The sequence below is a fragment of the Eptesicus fuscus genome, chromosome 22 (genome assembly GCF_027574615.1).
Source record: "Eptesicus fuscus isolate TK198812 chromosome 22, DD_ASM_mEF_20220401, whole genome shotgun sequence".
Taxonomy (NCBI): domain Eukaryota; kingdom Metazoa; phylum Chordata; class Mammalia; order Chiroptera; family Vespertilionidae; genus Eptesicus; species Eptesicus fuscus.
Window position 1 is genome coordinate 15132741 of NC_072494.1, and position 17921 is coordinate 15150661.

At 55.0% G+C, this 17921-nt stretch overlaps 1 protein-coding gene across 5 annotated transcripts in view; it reads left to right on the top strand.

The window, feature by feature from the left end:
- IL6R (interleukin 6 receptor) overlaps positions 1-17921 on the top strand; it is a 72944-nt gene that overhangs the window by 8783 nt on the left and 46240 nt on the right. For all 5 annotated transcript variants that reach the window (XR_008555073.1, XR_008555072.1, XM_054711386.1 and 2 more), the window contains exons 2-6: positions 5771-6019; positions 6909-7032; positions 9169-9350; positions 9596-9762; positions 10243-10384. Coding sequence is in view for 3 of the 5 variants with exons in the window: in XM_054711386.1 (XP_054567361.1) it covers positions 5771-6019; positions 6909-7032; positions 9169-9350; positions 9596-9762; positions 10243-10384 (864 nt within the window). In the remaining 2 variants the exon portion in view is untranslated. The remainder of the gene's footprint in view (positions 1-5770; positions 6020-6908; positions 7033-9168; positions 9351-9595; positions 9763-10242; positions 10385-17921) is intronic.

Sequence of the window (17921 nt, forward strand, 5' to 3'; positions counted from 1 at the left end):
CCCCTCAGAGAATGGGATTCGAGGGAGGGTGTGGGAATTCCTCTCTCCGGCTGCTCTCCAGGGAGAGGAGGGACATGTGTCCGAGGGCAGTGGGGTGACCTGGCTGTCATTCCTCTCCAAAAGTCATCAACTCTTAGAAGAATAAATCCACAGACTAATTATGTGTCTTCAGGCGGGGCTGTTGTCTGAGATACACACACACACACACACACACACACGCTTCCTGCCCTCTGGGAGCGAATGCTCTGCGTGGTAAGATGCTAGACTGCAGGAATGGGGGCAGCAGGGAGCTTCCGATCATCTCCCACGGAGCAGGCGAATGGGGCTGTGACGCCCCCAGGGCTGCCCGAGTCGTCGACCGGACCGGGAATAGAACCCGGGTCTTCGGACAGCACCGGGCTGTTTCCTCTCTGCCCATCTGCCTCCCGCGTTCGGAGACGTAGTTTATATTAAATAACAAATCAAGACAAGACTGTACCCGGTCGGGGATGTCATCCCATGGAGAATACCAGGTACTGGCCCTCCCTGGGTTCTCACGTCCCTTGGCTGTTCCCTCTTCACAGAAAGCCATTCCCCCGTGGCTCTGTTTCTCCAACTCCCAACTCGAGGCCCAACTCAAAGCTCCCTGCCCTTGGGTCCCGATGGCTCCCCTCCCCACCCCTTTTGAATGGTTTCACCCTCCTGACGCCCTCGGTATGTCGGGAGCATTTGTCTCAGGGTGGCCTGTATTATAGGTGGTTTTAAGTTCCCCGTGGAGTTTTGTGCAGGATGAACGAGACCGTGACAGGGAGAAGGAGAGGTGTGTCGGTGCGTCGCAGGTGTTCAGTGACTGTCGGTTCTCCCTCCCGGGGTGGGGATTTTGGGCCCTGTGCGTGCACGATGAGGGCACATAAAATCTTGAATTCTTAAGACAGGCACAGGCTTGCAGCCCTGGCCTTAGGAGACCCAGCAGCGAACTGCTCGAGCACGAATGCTCAACCGTGTGCTCTTCGCTAACTGTCAGGCCGGCCGGGCCAGCCCCTCCCCGCCGCCCCTGCTGCCCAGGCCCGGCGTGTGAGCGAGGCTGGGCGCAGTGTGAGGAGCAGGAGGGGTGCTCTCAGGAGCACGCCCCTCACTGTGTCCCGCTGTGTCCCCGCTCGGTTAGTAGGGCCTATTTTGGGAGGGCTCTGGCCGATTCCAGGGAACAAACAGCGGCAGATGGGGAGGAATGGTGACCTTCTGTGCACCAGGGGATCAGGCCAGAAGCGCTGACGCTGCGAGGGTGTGTGTGTGTGTGTGTGTGTGTGTGAGAGAGAGAGAGAGAGAGAGAGAGAGAGAGAGAGAGAGAGAGACTACTTTCTGGCCGGGAAGGTGCTCAGAAAAATCCACCCTCACCGCCACCCCCCCCCCCCATTTCCTGGTGCCCATCGTGCTGTGTCCCACCTCCGTCCCCGCCCTCCACCCTCCACTCTCTGCCCTCTCCCCTAGACAGAATAACTTGGACAGAGCTGGCTATGTAATCTTTAAAAAAAAAATATATATATATATAAATATATTATATTATATATAATTATATATAATATAAAAAATATATAATATTAAGAGTAATACAAACAACGTATAGAAAATTCAAAAACTACAGAAAGATGAAAAGAAAGACATCTTCCGGCCTCATCCTTCGGAGAGGTGGGCAGAGATGAGGAGGGCATTCTGTGAACCCCTCCTCCTCCTCACAGAAACGCCCGTGGGCTCCCATGTGACGTGGCCACCCGCCGTCAGGGGCCTGACTCAGAGATGGGGCGGGGGCCGGGGCGAGTAGGCGGGTGGGGAGGGGGCAGCACTGCCCACTCTGACAGGAGCGCGTTGGCTTCCTTGTGGCCTTTGCTCCGCGTATTTGTGACCATCCTGGATCTCGTGCTTCCAGGAGCCGAGTGAGCAGTGCTGCTGGGGCTCCGGCAGAGATCCATTGGGAAGAAGGGCCGGGAGGGGCAACCCTTGCCCGTGGCTGGTTTATAATTAATCATCTCCCATTAAAAAAAAAAAAGTGAGTCAGCTTTAAAGAACACGATTACTCAAGTTCCTTGGCAGAGGAAGTGGCCATTATGTTTCTCCCGCAGCTCTGCTTTTGTGGAAGAGGAAAATAGGCTTTTTATTTGCTATTTCTCCGGGTTGCCCAAATAGTTCGGCCATTGTTAGCGAGCGCAGGAACAGAACAGCCCCTGCTATTGTTCGGACGGTCGCCAAACGTGGCGAGAGCTTCCCTCTGCCCTGGGTAAGGGAAGTGGCCAGAGACGCACATTTCCTGGAACTGGCAAAGCAGAAGCGAAAAGAGCGCCCGTTGGCTCTGGACCCCGAGGAGTGCTTCCCCCGCGCCTCCTGGTTGGGGCAGGCTGCCGCTCTGGTCTCAGGGGAGGCCTGTCCACGGGTCAACCAGAGGGGGCACCTCCAGGCCACTGTGTCAGCTGTGGGTTTTTTTTCAGATACATTTTTTTTTTTGTATATTTTATTGATTTTTTCCAGAGAGGAAGGGAGAGGGATAGAGAGTTAGAAACATCGACCAGCTGCCTCCTGCACACCCCCTTGGGGATGTGCCCGCAACCAAGGTACATGCCCTTGACCGGATCGAACCCGGGACCCTTGAGTCCGCAGGCCAATGCTCTATCCACTGAGCCACACCGGTCAGGGCTTTTTTCAGATACATTTTTATTGGTTCCAGAGAGGAAGGGAGAGAGAGAAACATCAGTGACGAGAGGGAATCATTGATCGGCGGCCTCCTGCACGTTGGACCGAGCCTGCGACCCCGGCATGTGCCCTTGACCGGAATCGAACCTGGGACCCTTCGGTCTGCAGGCTGACGCTCCATCCACTGAGCCAAACCGGCTAGGGCCGTGGTCGGCAAACCGCGGCTCGCGAGCCACAGGCGGCTCTTTGGCCCCTTGAGTGTGGCTCGGCGGCGTTAGAACCGCTTCTTCAAAATAGACTCGCCCAGGCCGAAAACCGACTTCTGCGCGTGGGCCACGGAGTTTCGATCGCACTGTACGTGCGCGCCCGCACGTGGTATTCTGTGGAAGAGCCACACTCCAGGGGCCAAAGAGCCGCATGTGGCTCGCGAGCCGCGGTTTGCCGACCCCTGGGCTAGGGCAGTGAGTCAGCTGGTTTTAACGTGGAGACCCTGTCCAGGTGGAGACCGTTTAGGTGCCCGACGTGGAACAAACGTTTATTAAACGCCCACTGAACTCTCTGATGAGGGCGCGCAGGAGCCCGCGATCTCGTGGTTGTGGTTGGGGGTGGGGAGCTGTGTGTAGCCAGGACAGCGCCCTGGGAAAAGCCAGTGAGAGGATGAGCCGCCCCTGGTCCTCGGCCCCTCCTTGGACCTTCATGCAACCTGCCCCGCGCTTTGTTCTGGTGCTCCTGGCTGCCGTGAGCTCCGATGTCTGCCCATCAGCTGGTGGAGGGAAGTGGCACGCACCTGCCGCGGAGCCGCCCACCAGCAGGCTGGAGTGTCTCCGTCTTTATTCCTGCAGAGGTGGTACTTCGTGCATGAGCTCAATGCCCCTGTGGGGTTTAATCCTTACAGCTGCTTTATCCAGTGGAAAATGGAAAAGGGAGAAAATCCATACAGTGATTAGAAGTGTCGGTGTGTCTTCTACACGGAACCTCATCCAGGCACCGATGGGAATCAGTGTGTGAACCGAGAGTGGGAGGCTGTATCTCCACCAGGCGCTTTTCGTACTGAAACCCATTGGACGGTGTATTCCGTTATGAAGGAAAAGGACACGTGTGACACACACACACACACCCCCACACCCCCCCACACACACAAGGACCAGCGATTCTACTCGGGGAAACTCGGAAAAATGCACCCAAAGCCACATGTGAGAAAGTCAATAGCCACACTCTGAGATATGACTCAAACCTCCCTCCATGGGAGGGGATCTGCGGTGGCCGCACAGTGGAATATTACACAGCGGCGAGAACAAACACACTGGCGCTCCGTGGAAATCCGCGTCCTCAAACGGGCGGGCCACATGCGGGTGTTTTTGCCGTTTTGTTTTTTTACTTCAAAATAAGATGTGTGCGGTGTGCGTAGGAATTTGTTCATAGTTTTTTTTAAAACTATAGTCCGGCCCTCCAACGGTCTGAGGGACAGTGAACTGGCCCCCTGTTTAAAAAGCTTGAGGAACCCTGATGTAAATGAACCACAGAAGCACAGCGAAGGGTAGAAATACATGGCGTGAGTAGTGCGTCTAATTTTCAAAGTCAGGGAGGGATGCCCTGGCCAGTTTGGCTCAGCGGTTAGAGCGTCAGCCCACTGACCTAAGGGACTCTGGTTTGATTCCCAGCCAAGGGCCTGGACCTCCGGTGCAGGTCCAATCTCTGGCCCAGGTCAGGGTGTGTGCGGCCCATGTTTCTCCCCCCCCACCCCCCTTCCCTTCCCTTCCACTCTGTCTGAAAATCAAGGGAAAAAATACCCTCGGATGAGGATTTTAAAAAAATGCTAGGGAGAATAACCCCAGAACGGAACGCTGTGTGTGCAGGTGGGGAGGCTGGAGGGTGCAGAAGTCAGAGGGTGCTTCAGGGTCAGTGAATGCCCTGCTTGTTATCTGCAGCCTCGGGGCAGAGGCTCCAAGTGGGGGAGGTGAGAAGGCAGCTGGAAGGCAGCCTGTGGAACCAGGCAGGGCCCAGGCCCAGGAGACGCCGTCTCTGTCCCTCGGATGCCCATGTCCCTGGTCCCTGGACTGTGGCCGATGGTCGGTTTGCACCCACCGCCAGCCCTGGCTTTGGGAATGTCAGCCTCTGGGAGTCACTGAGCCTCAGGCCCTCCTCTCTGACAGCCACCTCGGATGGGGTGGGAGGAAGGACAGTCGGCCAGGTGTGAGGTTAGAAACTCCCCCACAAGCAAGAAGGCTCTGCAGGCCTGAGAGAGACCGGTGCTCCTCCTCCAGGCCCAAGAGCAGGGGCGGGAGGTGAGGCCAGGTGCTCGGGCAGCCGCGGGGCCGCCCCAGAACCCTGGGCCAGATTCATGGCTGCTGCTTGCTGAGAAGTGGCTGTGCATTTGGTGTGAAGGACCAAGAGTGCTTCGTGGGAAACCGGCTCTGGTCCCTGGCCCCAGCGCCCCCAGCTGGCTGGACTCGCTCAGTAGACGGGTTGATAACTCAGTCCAAGGTGGGCTCTGGCAGGTGTGGCTCGGAGAGAGTGGCGGCCCACACACCGAAGCGTTTCGAGTTTGGGTCAAGGTCAAGGGCGTGTTTGGGCTGCAGGTTTGGTCCGGTCCCGTAGGGCCGGTCAGGGAGCTTGTGGGAGGCAACAAATTGATGTGTCTCTTTCCCATCGATGTTTCTCTCCCTCCTTCCCTCTCCCTCCCACTCTCTCTAGAAACCAATGGAAAAAATATCCTCGGGTGAGGATTAACAACAACAAAAATTAGTCCAAGGTGGTTGGGCTAATTTAGATCTTCGAGTGTGAATATATAATCTGTACTAAAAAAAAAAAAGCTTACTTGTTCCTTTAATTTTGGACACTGTGCTGTGAACAGCGGCAGGCCCTCAAAGGGTTTTCTAATCGAGGCTTCCGAAGGCTCCCCGGGGCAGCGGGGCGGGGGGTGGGGGGGAGAGGGCCACGGCTGGGGCCTGGGGCCACGGGGAGGCTGTTGCCATCACCCGGGCGGAGGCCTGGACCATGGGTGGACGTGGGAAATGTTTAGTCTTGAAGCCTCTGGGGGCGTCCCCCAAATCAGGAACGAGGTTCCTCCGTTGGCTGTGGACTTACGGCGTGTCTCCTCTCTCCCCAGAGGTGGAGAGCGATGTGCTGACCAGCAGGCCCGGCGCCAACGTGACCCTGACCTGTCCGGGCGGGATACCGGGAGACAACGCCACGGTCCGCTGGGTGCTCGGGAATCAGGGGACGGTCTCGAGCCACGACCGATGGGCCGGGCTGGGAAGTCGGCTGCTCCTGAGATCCGTGCGGCTCAGCGACTCCGGGAACTATTCCTGCTACCGGGACGGCCTCCCCGGGGGAACCGTGCGCCTGCTGGTGGAGGGTGAGTGGTGTCCGCAGAGCTCCCGGGGACAGCTCCCTGCCAGCAGCTCCGCATCCCGGGTTCCCTGCCTGACCCGGTCCACTCCTGTTTTTCCCTTGGCCCGTGGATCCTGGGGACAGGCCCACGGACGTCTGCCAGCGAGAGGCGGGCATTCCCGCTGGGTGGGTGCCGCTGGCTGGTGGTGGCCTTACTGTGCAGTGAGGGCTTGAGCGGGGAGCAGGGTGGCCTGGCCTTCCTGCGAATCCTCCTTCGCAGCTTAACTCCTCTGCTCCCCAGGCTCCTCTTCGGTAAAGTAAGTTAGTTTCATTACCTCCCTCAGAGCCAGTGCAAAGATTAAGTGAGGGAGCGAGTGTGCGTAGGCTCACACGTGTACATACGATGCTGATCACCCTGCGTCGTCCCACACCAGCGCTCTTTATTGTTAGGATCAGCAGGTTCTCAGCTCCCTCCCGTCTCGACAGAGACGTGCTGGAGCCAGGTGCCCTGTGCGCCCGGCCCCGTGCCGAGGCACCGTCTCCCTGGGTGTCCCGGGGACCCTGTGCGGGGAGGCAGTGTCGTGATGACTGATCATCACTTCGTTTTAGAGAAGGAAACTGGAAAGAGGGTGGGACTTGCCTGAGACCACACAGAGGCCTGTGTGACCCCAAAGCCCCTCTTTTGGGGATTGTTCTCTCTCCCCTTTAGACAGGTTAGCCCCGGGCGTCTCCCTTTGCCGCTCTGAGGTCCTTTAATTTGCCAGCCACTGTTGTGAGTGTGACTCTTTGGCCGTGGCGTCCTGGGTCCCAGCTGGCGCCAGAGCTGGGGTGGGGAGGTGAGCAGGGCTCAGCCCGGGGCTCACTGAGAAGGGCAGGGAGGCGAGCTCACCTCTGCCTGGCGTGCTGCCTTCCAGATCCTCCCGAAGAGCCGACGCTCTCCTGCTTCCGGAAGAGCCCCGTCAGCAACGTGGTCTGTGAGTGGAGCCCGCGGGTCCCGCCGGCCCCCAGCACCAGGGCCGTGTTGCTGGTGAGGAAGTTGTAAGTATCCTGGTCTGGGCTGTGGGTATGTCTGCTCATCCTTTTTAAAAAATATATATTTTATTGATTTTAAAAATATATATTTTTATTGATTTTTTACAGAGAGTAAGGGAGAGGGGATAGAGAGTTAGAAACATTGATCAGCTGCCTCCTGCACACCTCCTACTGGGGATGTGCCTGCAACCAAGATACATGCCCTAGACCGGAATCGAACCCGGGACCCTTGAGTCCACAGGCCGATGCTCTCTCCACTGAGCCAAACCGGCTAGGGCTGTCTGCTCGTCCTTAACTGAGACCCTGGGTGAGGGGTCGGAGGGCTCTCAGAGGAGCCAAGTGATACTGGCCAGCCAGTGATTCCAAAATGTTATCATCAGAAAACATTAGGAAGTAATTCCTCCGGGATGAAGAGGAGGGAACGAGAGAGGAAACTGGGCTGGGATACCTGTCCTATCAACTACGACAGCCGGCCCGGGAAGTGGGTGTGAGTTTTCTCTTGAACAGATAGAGAAACCGACTTTTCCGAGAAACTGATTTACTTGTGTAAGGTCACCCTGCTGGTAGCTCTGCTAGGGACCCAACCCCGTCGTCTGACATTCATTAATCAACGCGCAAAGGTCTGGGGCGTTGTTCTGAAGATGCAAATGGCGCTGGGAGGGGAAGGGAAGCCGGCTCATTGTTGTGTCCAGGTGTCCTGACCTAGAGAGCTTACCGAGCGCTTTCCATGACAATGGCAGACAAGAGGAAGTGGTGATAGGCGGAGAGGGGGCTGGAGGGGGGGTGGAAGTCACACCTGCCTGGGAAGGGGAGGCGGGGGGAGGGGGTGTCGTGTCCCTTTGCTCTAGGAGGCGGGATGAGTTTGGCAGGGATGTAGAGGAGGGGGAGATGCTGAAAACGGACACACCTCTGCAGTTTGCTCTGTCTCCATCCAGAGCCAAGGGCCCCTCAGCCCAGGTGTTTCTATCTGAGTTTGGGCTGTCAGTCACCAGAGAATCAAAAAATCTGAACAGGGAGTTCAGCCAACAGGGTGATTCCGTTTCCAGGGTCAGCTGCCTAGACCAGCCTATGGCAAGTTTATAGACGACTTTGTGTGTTTGTTACTGGCATTTTGAGAGAGAGAGAGAGAGAGAGAGATTTTAGCTCACACCCTCCTGGCAGCAGCCTCAGGCACTTCTATCCTCCTCCTGGGTCGGGTGCCTCTGCCTTGAAGTGAGGAAGTGGGGTAGGGAGACTGAGAGCCTGGGGACCACAGAAGACACTCAGGCCCGACCCAGACCCGGGGCTGTGGGGTGAACAGGCCTGGGAGGAGGCTTTGTGTGTCTGCTTTGTGCACACACCCACACCCTCCCCAGCTGTGCTTGCTCACCCATTCGCTCCACCAGGGTTCCTGCGGGGAGTTCGGCATCTGCCGTGGGCCGGCCGGGTGGGATGGCAGCCTGGGTGGGATGGAGGGAGGGAAGCGGGGAGTAAGGGAAGCTCTGGCTCACACTGGAGAGGTTGGGGCGGGCTTCCCGGAAGCTAGTTCTGGGCCTGGGGTTCAAACCCGTAACAGGAGGTTGGTGGGTGATGCGTCACCCCCGCGGCGGGGCGAGCGGCTGCCGTGGCCTCACATGCCCACGCATGTCAGACGCGGGTGAAGGCTCAGGCTTCCAGGCCAGGTGGGCCAGTGTCTGACTCACCTCCGATATCCTCCGTCACCCAGACTTCTTTTCTGGGCTCACCTGCCAGAAATGCTACCTCCTTCGAACCCCCGGCACTCTCTACTTCTGGATGGCCTTTCTCCTGGCCGCCCCCCCCCGCCCCCCGCGCCTTCTCCCGTGGCTCGCCAGCAGGCCTGAGGTCAGGGAGCACAGGACCTGGCAGAGTGCACCCCCCTTCAGCACCTTGGACCCATGGGCCCCAGCTCGATGTTTTACACTCATTTTTCAATGAACCCTAACCAACCCCCACCAGGCAGGTACTACTAATATTCCCATTTTCAGATGAGCAAACAAAGGCTCGGAGAGAATAATTTCCTCAAAGTAGCAAGAGCCAGGGCCAGCCTGCAGAGCCCCGCCCCTCTCACCATGGCCTCTCCCCTCCCGAGTCCCGAGTCCTCGCAGAATCTGAGTGTGGACTGCTCTTGTTTTGTGTCGGCAGCCAGCACGGTCCAGCGGAAGACTCCCAGGAGCCATGCCAGTATTCCCGGGAGTCCCAGAAGTTCTCCTGCCAGCTGGCCGTCCCCGAGGGAGACAACTCTTTCTACATCGTGTCCCTGTGCGTGGCCAACAGTGCTGGCAGCAAGTCCAGCAGACCCCACACATTTGAGGGTTATGGAATCCGTACGTAAGCTCTCCCACGCCTCCTCGACCCCTTCCAGCTGCTTCCCTCTTGGGCTTCTCGGAGGGGCAGGGAGGGGCTGGGCGAGGGTTGGGTGAGCTGGGGCCTATGGGCTACAGGAGAGCAGGGGAAGTGCTCGGGGCCGGGGTGGCATCCTGCTGTGGGGGTTTGCACAGCCTCGGGGTGGGGAGGGTGTCTTTCCTCGGCACCACACTTGCCGCCACACGAGTGCATCCTTTTCCCACAGTGCGACCCGACCCACCCGTCAACATCACGGTCACCGCCGTGGACCGAAACCCCCGCTGGCTCACTGTCACCTGGCAAGACCCGCCCTCCTGGAATTCCTATTTCTACAGGCTGCAGTTTGAGCTCCGATACCGGGCCGAACGGTCCAAGACATTCACAACATGGATGGTAACTTCTCTTCCTTCGGGATGGAAAAGTGCCCCTGGCTGCCGAGGGGCAGGAGAAAGGCTGCCGGAAAGAAAGCAGTGGGTTCTGGGTCCTGTTCCGCACTCACCACCTGCATGGCTCCTGAGAAGTCTCCGGGCCTTTCTGAAATGGCGGCATCCACTATGACAGGGAAATGAAAACCTCCCCTCCATGGGTCTATCCGTGAGAGCGGAGTGACCTGGGAAGCGAGTGGGGCTGTGAGCATGTCGGGGCGTGGCCGGCAGGGTCCCACGGTGCACGCGGGTGGGGCGGTGACTTCCAGCTTCTGCCCGTGTTGGCCCAGAGGGCACCCGTGTTTCTGAGCCGCTGGGGTGACGGCAGCCTTGGGGAGAAGCTATGCCCAGCCGAGTCACCCACTAGACCCGAGAGAGGGAGCGCTGAAGGGCGGGGCAGCCAAGGGCATCCGTGTCCCTGTGGCGAGTAACGTGCCTCTGCCCTCAGGTCAAGGAGCTCCAGTATCACTGCACCATCCGTGATGCCTGGAGTGGCAGGAGGCACGTGGTGCAGCTGCGCGCCCGGGAGGAATTTGGGCACGGCCTGTGGAGCGAGTGGAGCGAGGAGGTCCTGGGCACCCCCTGGACAGGTAGGAGCTGGTGGGCAGGGAAGGGATGTTTCCGCTTGGCTGCTGTATCGGCCACCTATTGCTATATAACAAGTCACCCCCAAACTCGGGGTAAAACAGAAACCAGTGATCTGCTCGAGATTTTGGAAATGAGTCAGCGAGGCAGCGCTCCTTTGGTCTTGCCTGGGACGGTACGTGAGGTTGCATCAGGCCTGCGGGACCCTAGGGGGCCTCCCTCACATGTCTGACGGTTGGTGCTGGCAGGTGGCTGGGGCCCTGGGTTCTCCCCGAAGCTTGGCGCCTTGCAGGAGGCCGGCCCAGACTCAAGGAGGGGAAATCATTTCACAACTCGATGGCGGGAGCCGCAAAGAATTTGTAGCTATATTTAATTTACCACGGTTACTAGTGCTTTCTAAAAAAAAAAAAAAAGATGTGAAAGGCCCTGGCCAGTGTAGCTCCGTTGGTTGGCGTCATTCCCTGCACCAAAAGGCGGCTGGTTCAATGACAGGTCAGGGCACATGCCCGGGGTGTGTAGGGGGCGTGCAGGAGGCAGACAGTTGATGTTCCGCCCTCACATCGATGTTTCTCTCTCCCCCTCTCCCTTCCTCTCTCTCTCTAAAAATCAATAAAAATATTTTAAAATAAGTAAATAAAAACAACAAGAGATGTTAAAGGTAGTAATAATTGCCTTTGAGAGGAATGATTGAAATAAGTGTGTTTATAGAACATGAAAAATTCCAGAAAAAAATATGAAGAATAATTACCAATGGTATTTTCCCGGCTAGAGAAAACCAGTGAGAACATTTTAGTATACTTCTTTCCTTTGTGTGTGTGAATTTTATAAAATATTGCACGCATTTCCATGTTGTTAAATATTTTTGGAAATGTATTATTTAGTAATTGCATGATTAATGTTTGTTGTTTTTTTAACCCATGGGAATTTTAAAAAATGTTTTTATTGATTTGAGAGAGAGAGAGAGAGAGAGAGAGAGGGAGAGAGAGAGAGACATGGATGTGAGAGAGAAACATCAACCAGTTGCCTCTTCTACTGGGGATCAAACCAAAACCTAGGTATGTGCCCTGACCAGGAATCAAACCCACGACCTTTTGGTGTATGGGATGACACTCCAATCAACTGACCCACCCAGCTGGGCCACCACTGGAATTTTTTTTTTAACTTTTAAAATTTTCATCAAATGAATACTTGCCCAAGGCAAAGAAGCAAAGAAGGGCTTCTAACAGCCAGTGTCCCTCGCCCCACCCCTGCCCATGTCCAGTCCTGCTTTCTGGAGGAAGCCGCTTGGCCTTCTGTTTCTATTCTTTGGCTCCCTCCTCAACGCTGAACAACAACCTGATATGGCTGTTGGTCTGTTTTTCCGAGAAGATGATTTGAGACATTATCTTTTTTTTAAGTATATTTTATTGATTTTTTACAGAGAGGAAGGGAGAGGGATAGAGTTAGAAACATTGATCAGCTGCCTCCTGCACACCCCCCACTGGGGATGTGCCCACAAGCAAGGTACATGCCCTTGACCGGAATCGAACCTGGGACCCTTGAGTCCGAAGGCTGTCGCTCTATCCACTGAGCCAAACCGGTTAGGGCTTGAGACATTATCTTTTGACTCTTTCCTATGAAAGATGAGGATTTAGCAGACCTAGACCCAGGGCAGGAATCGCTCTGACCACAGCCCAGGGAGTGGCCACCCGCCTCGGCTTGAATGCTTCCGGAGATGGCGAGCGGACCGCCCTTTGCCGCGCAGACCCCAGTGTTAGTGGAGAAGGACTCCCAGGGTTGTTTCCCGGTCCGATCTCTTCAGCCTGTTCAGTGCCGTGAACCAAACCCGTGGTGCTTAAACACTCAGCAATTTAAAAAGAGTAAAATACTCGTCAGGTGAGTGTGTCTGGATCAAAAGGGAAAGATGGAAGTGACATCCATTGCCCAGGCCTGTCCGCACCCCTGCCCCCTCCTCCTCCGCTGGCCCCAGGCCCACGGAGAGGACTTTATGTGGAGGCTGCACATGCTCCCCCCGGATGGATGCTGTGATGTGATGGTGTCGCCTCGAACCTGGCTTTGCAGTTTGGGTGTCCTTGTCTTCCTTGTCCTGGGAGAGCCAGCGGGGCGGGCTGGGCCGTACGTGACCTCGAGTGCAGGCTCCGATCTTGGTTGGCGCTTTCCCCGGCTCCTGGCCGGCAAGAGCGGAGCAGCTTTCCACTGGACCCTTTTCTTTTTCTTTTTTTTTTTTTTTTTAATATATTTTATTGATTTTTTACAGAGAGGAAGGGAGAGGGATAGAGAGCTAGAAACATCGATGAGAGAGAATCATCGACCAGCTGCCTCCTGCACACCCCCTACCAGGGATGTGCCCGCAGCCAATGTACGTGCCCTTGACCGGAATCGAACCTGGGACCTTTCAGTCCGCAGACCGACACTCTATCCATTGAGCCAAACCGGTTTTGGCTGGACCCTTTTCTTCAAAGCTCCTTTTCCCCTCGGACGTGGATAAGGAGGGAGGCCTCCCTGCTCTGTCTTCCGGAGGAAAAGCGTTTAAATGAACGACGGCACCCTTCGGGCTAGGTTGTGTGGACCTGATCCTGGTGGTCTTTGATTTGCACCCTCTTTGAACCGCAGCGCACTCGCTCCGCGAATACCGAACATGACTGTGGCCTTGGGAGCCCTTTGTGAGGCAAGAACGTTAATTACAACATTGTTCAGAGGAAGTGTCCCGGATACAGGCGGACGCCCGCCTCCCTTGTATTCCAGCCACCGAATGTAGATCGCCACAAACAGCTCTAAGAAATCCTGTTTTTGTCGGTCCTTTGTTCCTTAAAAAAAAAAATTTTTTTTTTGAATTGTGGTAAAAATATGCATAACTTAAACTTTCCTATTTTAACCATTTTTAAGTATATATAGTTCCGTGGCATTGAGGACTTTCACATTGTTGCGCAACCATCACCACCATCCATCTTCAGAGCTTGTTTCATCTTGCAGAACTGAAACTCTGTGCCCATAAACACTAACTCTCCATTCCCCCTCCCTCGGCCCCTAACAGCCATCATTTTTTTTTTTTTGGTTACTTTTTTTTAATAATATATATATATATTTATTGATTTTTTACAATATATATATATATATGTTTTATTGATTTTTTTACAGGAGGAAGGGAGAGGGATAGAGAGTTAGAAACATCGATTAGAGAGAGAAACATCCATCAGCTGCCTCCTGCACACTCTCTACTGGGTTTGTGCCCACAACCTAGGTACATGCCCTTGACCGGAATCGAACCTGGGACCCTGGAGTCCGCAGGCCGCCGCTCTATCCACTGAGCCAAACCGGTTAGGGCAACAGCCATCATTTTACTCTCTGTCTCTGAGTTTGATATTGTAGGTACCTCGTCTAAGTAGAATCACAGTATTTGTCTTCTGTTGTGTCTGGTGTATTTCTCTTAGTAGAGTGCCCTCCAGATTCATCCATGTTGTAAAATGTCAGAATTCCCTCCCTTTGTAAGGCTGAGCGATATCTCGTGGTGTGTGTGTCACATTTTGTCTGCCCATTCCTCTCTGGATGGACAGACCTCTGGGTGGCTTCCACCTTTTGACTATTGGGAACAATGCTGCTATGAACATGGGGAGTCAGGAGATCTGTTCGGGTCCCTCCTTTTAATTCTTTTGGGTATAAACCTAGAAGTGGAATTCACTTGGTAATTCCTTTTTATTTGCATGTTTAATTGATTTTTAGAGAGAGAGCCAGGGAGAGGGAGAGGGAGAGATAAACTTCGATGTGAGAGCTATGTGAGAGCGAAACATCAATTGGCTGCCTCCTGCCTGCCTCCTGCACACCCCTACTGGGTATCGAGCCCTGACCCGGAAATTGAACTGGCAACCTTTTGGTGCATGGGACGACGCCCAACCAACTGAGCCACAATGACGGCCAGGGCATGATAATTCATTTTTAAGTTTTTGAGGAACTGCCATCCTGTTTTCCAAGTGGCTGCACCATTTTACATTCCTGCCAGCAATGCACAGGGTTCCAGTTGCTTCACATGCTGGCCGGCACTTCTTACTTTCTGTTTTTTGTTTGTTTGTTTTTGACAGTAGCCATCCCCATGTGTGTGACGTGGTATTGTAGTTCTGATTTGCATTTTCATAGTGAACAGTGACCTTGAGCCTCTTTTCATGCGCTCATCGGCCACTTGTTTATCTCTTTTGCAGAAATGTCTATTTAAGTAGGAAGTTCTTTCTTATGTGAACAACTCTGGCCTCGCTGGGCCTCGCCCTCTGGGGTCACCCCTGACAAGTCTGCTGGCCTGCTCTCTGAGTTCTTCTGGAGTTCCCAGAGGATCTGCCTCTGCGTGGGCTTCCGTTCCCAGGCTGTTTGCGGCGGGTTGGTGGGTTCCTCACCTGTCCATGCACCTTCCCCTGAAGCTGGTCTCCTCTCTGATGTTCCTTTTTAGTTGTTGATGTCCCCCCCCCCCCCCCCCCCCGCTGTGGGAGGTGATACGGCAGGGGCACCGCCTCTGGCTTTCCAGCCTCGGGTCACTGTGCTTCTGAGACTTGGCTGGAGTGACCCTGTGAGCTCAGTCAGAACACGTGGCTTCTTCTCCCATAAGCAGCTGGAGCTTTTACATGTGTGCTTTTGGGGGGGATCTTCAAAGCCCCAGGGGTGAATATATCCCCAAGAGCGAAACCAGCTGCTCCCCTCACCCCTTTACCCCCCATCCTCCACCCCGCTGAGGCGGGGGCTGATGAGCTGGGCTTCAGCGGTGCTGCCCCCTTGAGGCTGGGGCCTGGCTGCAAACGGGCTATGTTCCCTGGGAGATTCCCCTTTTTGGAGGGCAGGGCACTGAGTCATAGGTCTTGGGGTCCCGGCTCCAGCCAGCAAAGGCAGGTGACTGCTGACAGCACCTGTGGCGGTGACTCACGGAGACTGTCCCTGAGGGCAGGGCAGGGCAGGGAGGAGAGGTTACTGACAGGGCAGCTGGTCAGTAGCTCTCTCCAGAAACCACTGGCACCAAGTGAGTCTGGGGTCCCCCCCTTTGCAAAGTGGGGCAGGGTGCCTGGGAAAAGCCCATTGGACATAAGAGGGTTATTTCTTGCTCCTAACAAATCCCTTTCACTTTGCTTCATGCCCTGCTCACCTACACCCAGAAATAATGAGGACTACTTGTGACAGGCAGAGAGCAGAGTGGACCCATTTTTGGGGAATCGCAGGGGTTGAAGGAGGTGCTAGAGGTTTGGGGTGCCCCGAGGCCAGGGCTGGGGCCTCTCCAGGCAGGTGGGTTTCCCTGGCCTGGATCCCAGGGGCGCTATAGACAGGGGTGGGCAAAAGTAGGCTTTTTGTTCATATGGAAAATAATGCAGTAATTAATGAAGAATAAGAATAATAAGACTAAACTGTGTTTCACGGACTCACCACTGTGAGCTTGCTTTTGTCCCACCCTGTATTGTCCACTAAACCCGCTGGCCTTCCCCTGCTGGGAGCGCGTTTGACAACGGCCCCTCCTTATTGAGCTCCTGTCCCTGTGTGAGCCACCCCACCCCACTGCTGCGGGCATCTTTCCAAATCACTATTAGCCTGCATCTGTCATCCCCCCCTCCCCCCGCCCCCCAGCCACGGCTCCCCGTCACTTTTCCCGTGCAGTTCAAACTCCTGAGCGTGTGCAGAAGGCCTCCTTGGGCCTCGGCCGCGTGCCTGGCTCCCCTTCACTTACCTCACTGCCTCCAGCTGGACTGAGCCTGGCCCAGCTTCACACCATGTCCTTCCGTCCTCCTGCCGCATAGTCCTCTGGTCAGCTCCCTCTTCCGTCCAGCTCATCTGCATCACCTCCTCCTGCGTCCTCGCTGCCTGCCCCACCTGTCTGCATAGCTCAGAGGTTCCTTTTCACGGGGCTGTACCATCTCAGAAGGGACCAGGAAGGTCATCAACTTTTTAAAAAATCCTCCCCCGAGGGCATGTTACTGATTTTAGAGTGAGGGAGAAAGATGGAGAGAAACATGGATTGGTGGCCTCCCATACCTCCCCCAACCGGGGATTGAACCCACAACCTAGGTATGTGCTCTGATTGGGAATCGAACCCACAACCAACCGAGTCATCCAGCTTGGGCTAAGGTCATCAACTTTTATTTTTAAAATATATTTTATTGATTTTTTTTACAGAGAGGAAGGGAGAGGGATAGAGAGCTAGAAACATCGATGAGAGAGAAACATCGACCAGCTGCCTCCTGCACACCCCCTACCGGGGATGTGCCCGCAACCAAGGTACATGCCCTTGACCAGAATCGAACCTGGGACCCCCTCAGTCCGCAGACCGACGCTCTATCCACTGAACCAAACCGGTTTCGGCAAAGGTCATCAACTTTTAATTTTGTTGAGTAAGGACATAAAATTAAACAATTAAGGAAAAAATAGCTGTGGCTATTTACCATCACCATCTTTCTTTCCTGTATAATAAAAGGCTAATATGCAAATTGTCCATTTGACCGGGAGTTCAATCGGGGTGGGGCCGGCTGGCCAAAGGCCTGTGTCCCCCATGCTGGCCCGCCTGATCGGCTCCACCCGTGCACGAATTTGTGCACTAAGCCTCTAGTTATTTCATAAAAGAGAGGGTGAAACGGGCATAAGCTCAGAATGAAGGACACTTTGGCAACCTTACTTCAATGAGGTATCCACCTTGCCTTTTCTGGATGTTTCTCCTTTGACCTCAGGCCAGTAGACTTGTCTACAGACCATCCTGGGGGTGTTGGGACCCCGCTGGGAGGCTGTCAGCTCCTCCTGAGGTTTTTTATTTTTTCCCCCTCGAATGGTGGAGCAATGATTAACTTTCTGGTTGGTGGTTTACAGGGTGTGAAGGAAGGTGTGAGGCCAAGGGAGGAAGTGAGCATGTGCGGAGTGGAAGGCGTTGTGGGTGCTCGGCCTGTGTGTGTCCTGGTCTCTCCCCATCCCTGCCCCGTGGGAGTGCATTGACCACCAGGGGCAGCTCCTGCGTTGAGCGCCTGTCCCCTGGTGGTCAATGCGCATCATAGTGACCGGTTGTTCTGCTGTTCGGTCGATTTGCATATTACCCTTTTATTATATAGGATAATGGGCCTATAATACTGTACTTTGGGGTGTACAATATGATTTGATATATGTATATATTGTGAACTGATCACCACAGTAAGTTTACTTAATCCATCGCCACAAGTGGTTACAAATATTTTTTCTTGTGATGAGAACTTTTATGATCGACTCTCTTAGCAACTCTCGAATATACAATACAGTGTTATTAACTACTAGAGGCCCAGTGCATGATTGAATCATGCATGTTTGCGGGGGAGCTGGGTGCCTGTCTGCTGGTGCACCAGGCCTTTCAGAAGCCTCTGGCAGGGCGGAGGCTTCTGAAAGGCCTGGTGCCTGAGCGGACAGGCACCCAGCTCCCCCGCTTTTGATGGTCCGCGGTGGGACGTGAGCTCGCTGCCCCAGAGGCCCCTTCTGTGCTGCAGCACAGCCATGGCACAGACGCTGAGCTCGAGCCGCCGCTGGGGACGTGAACTCAGCGTCCTGCCGGCCCAATCGGCTACC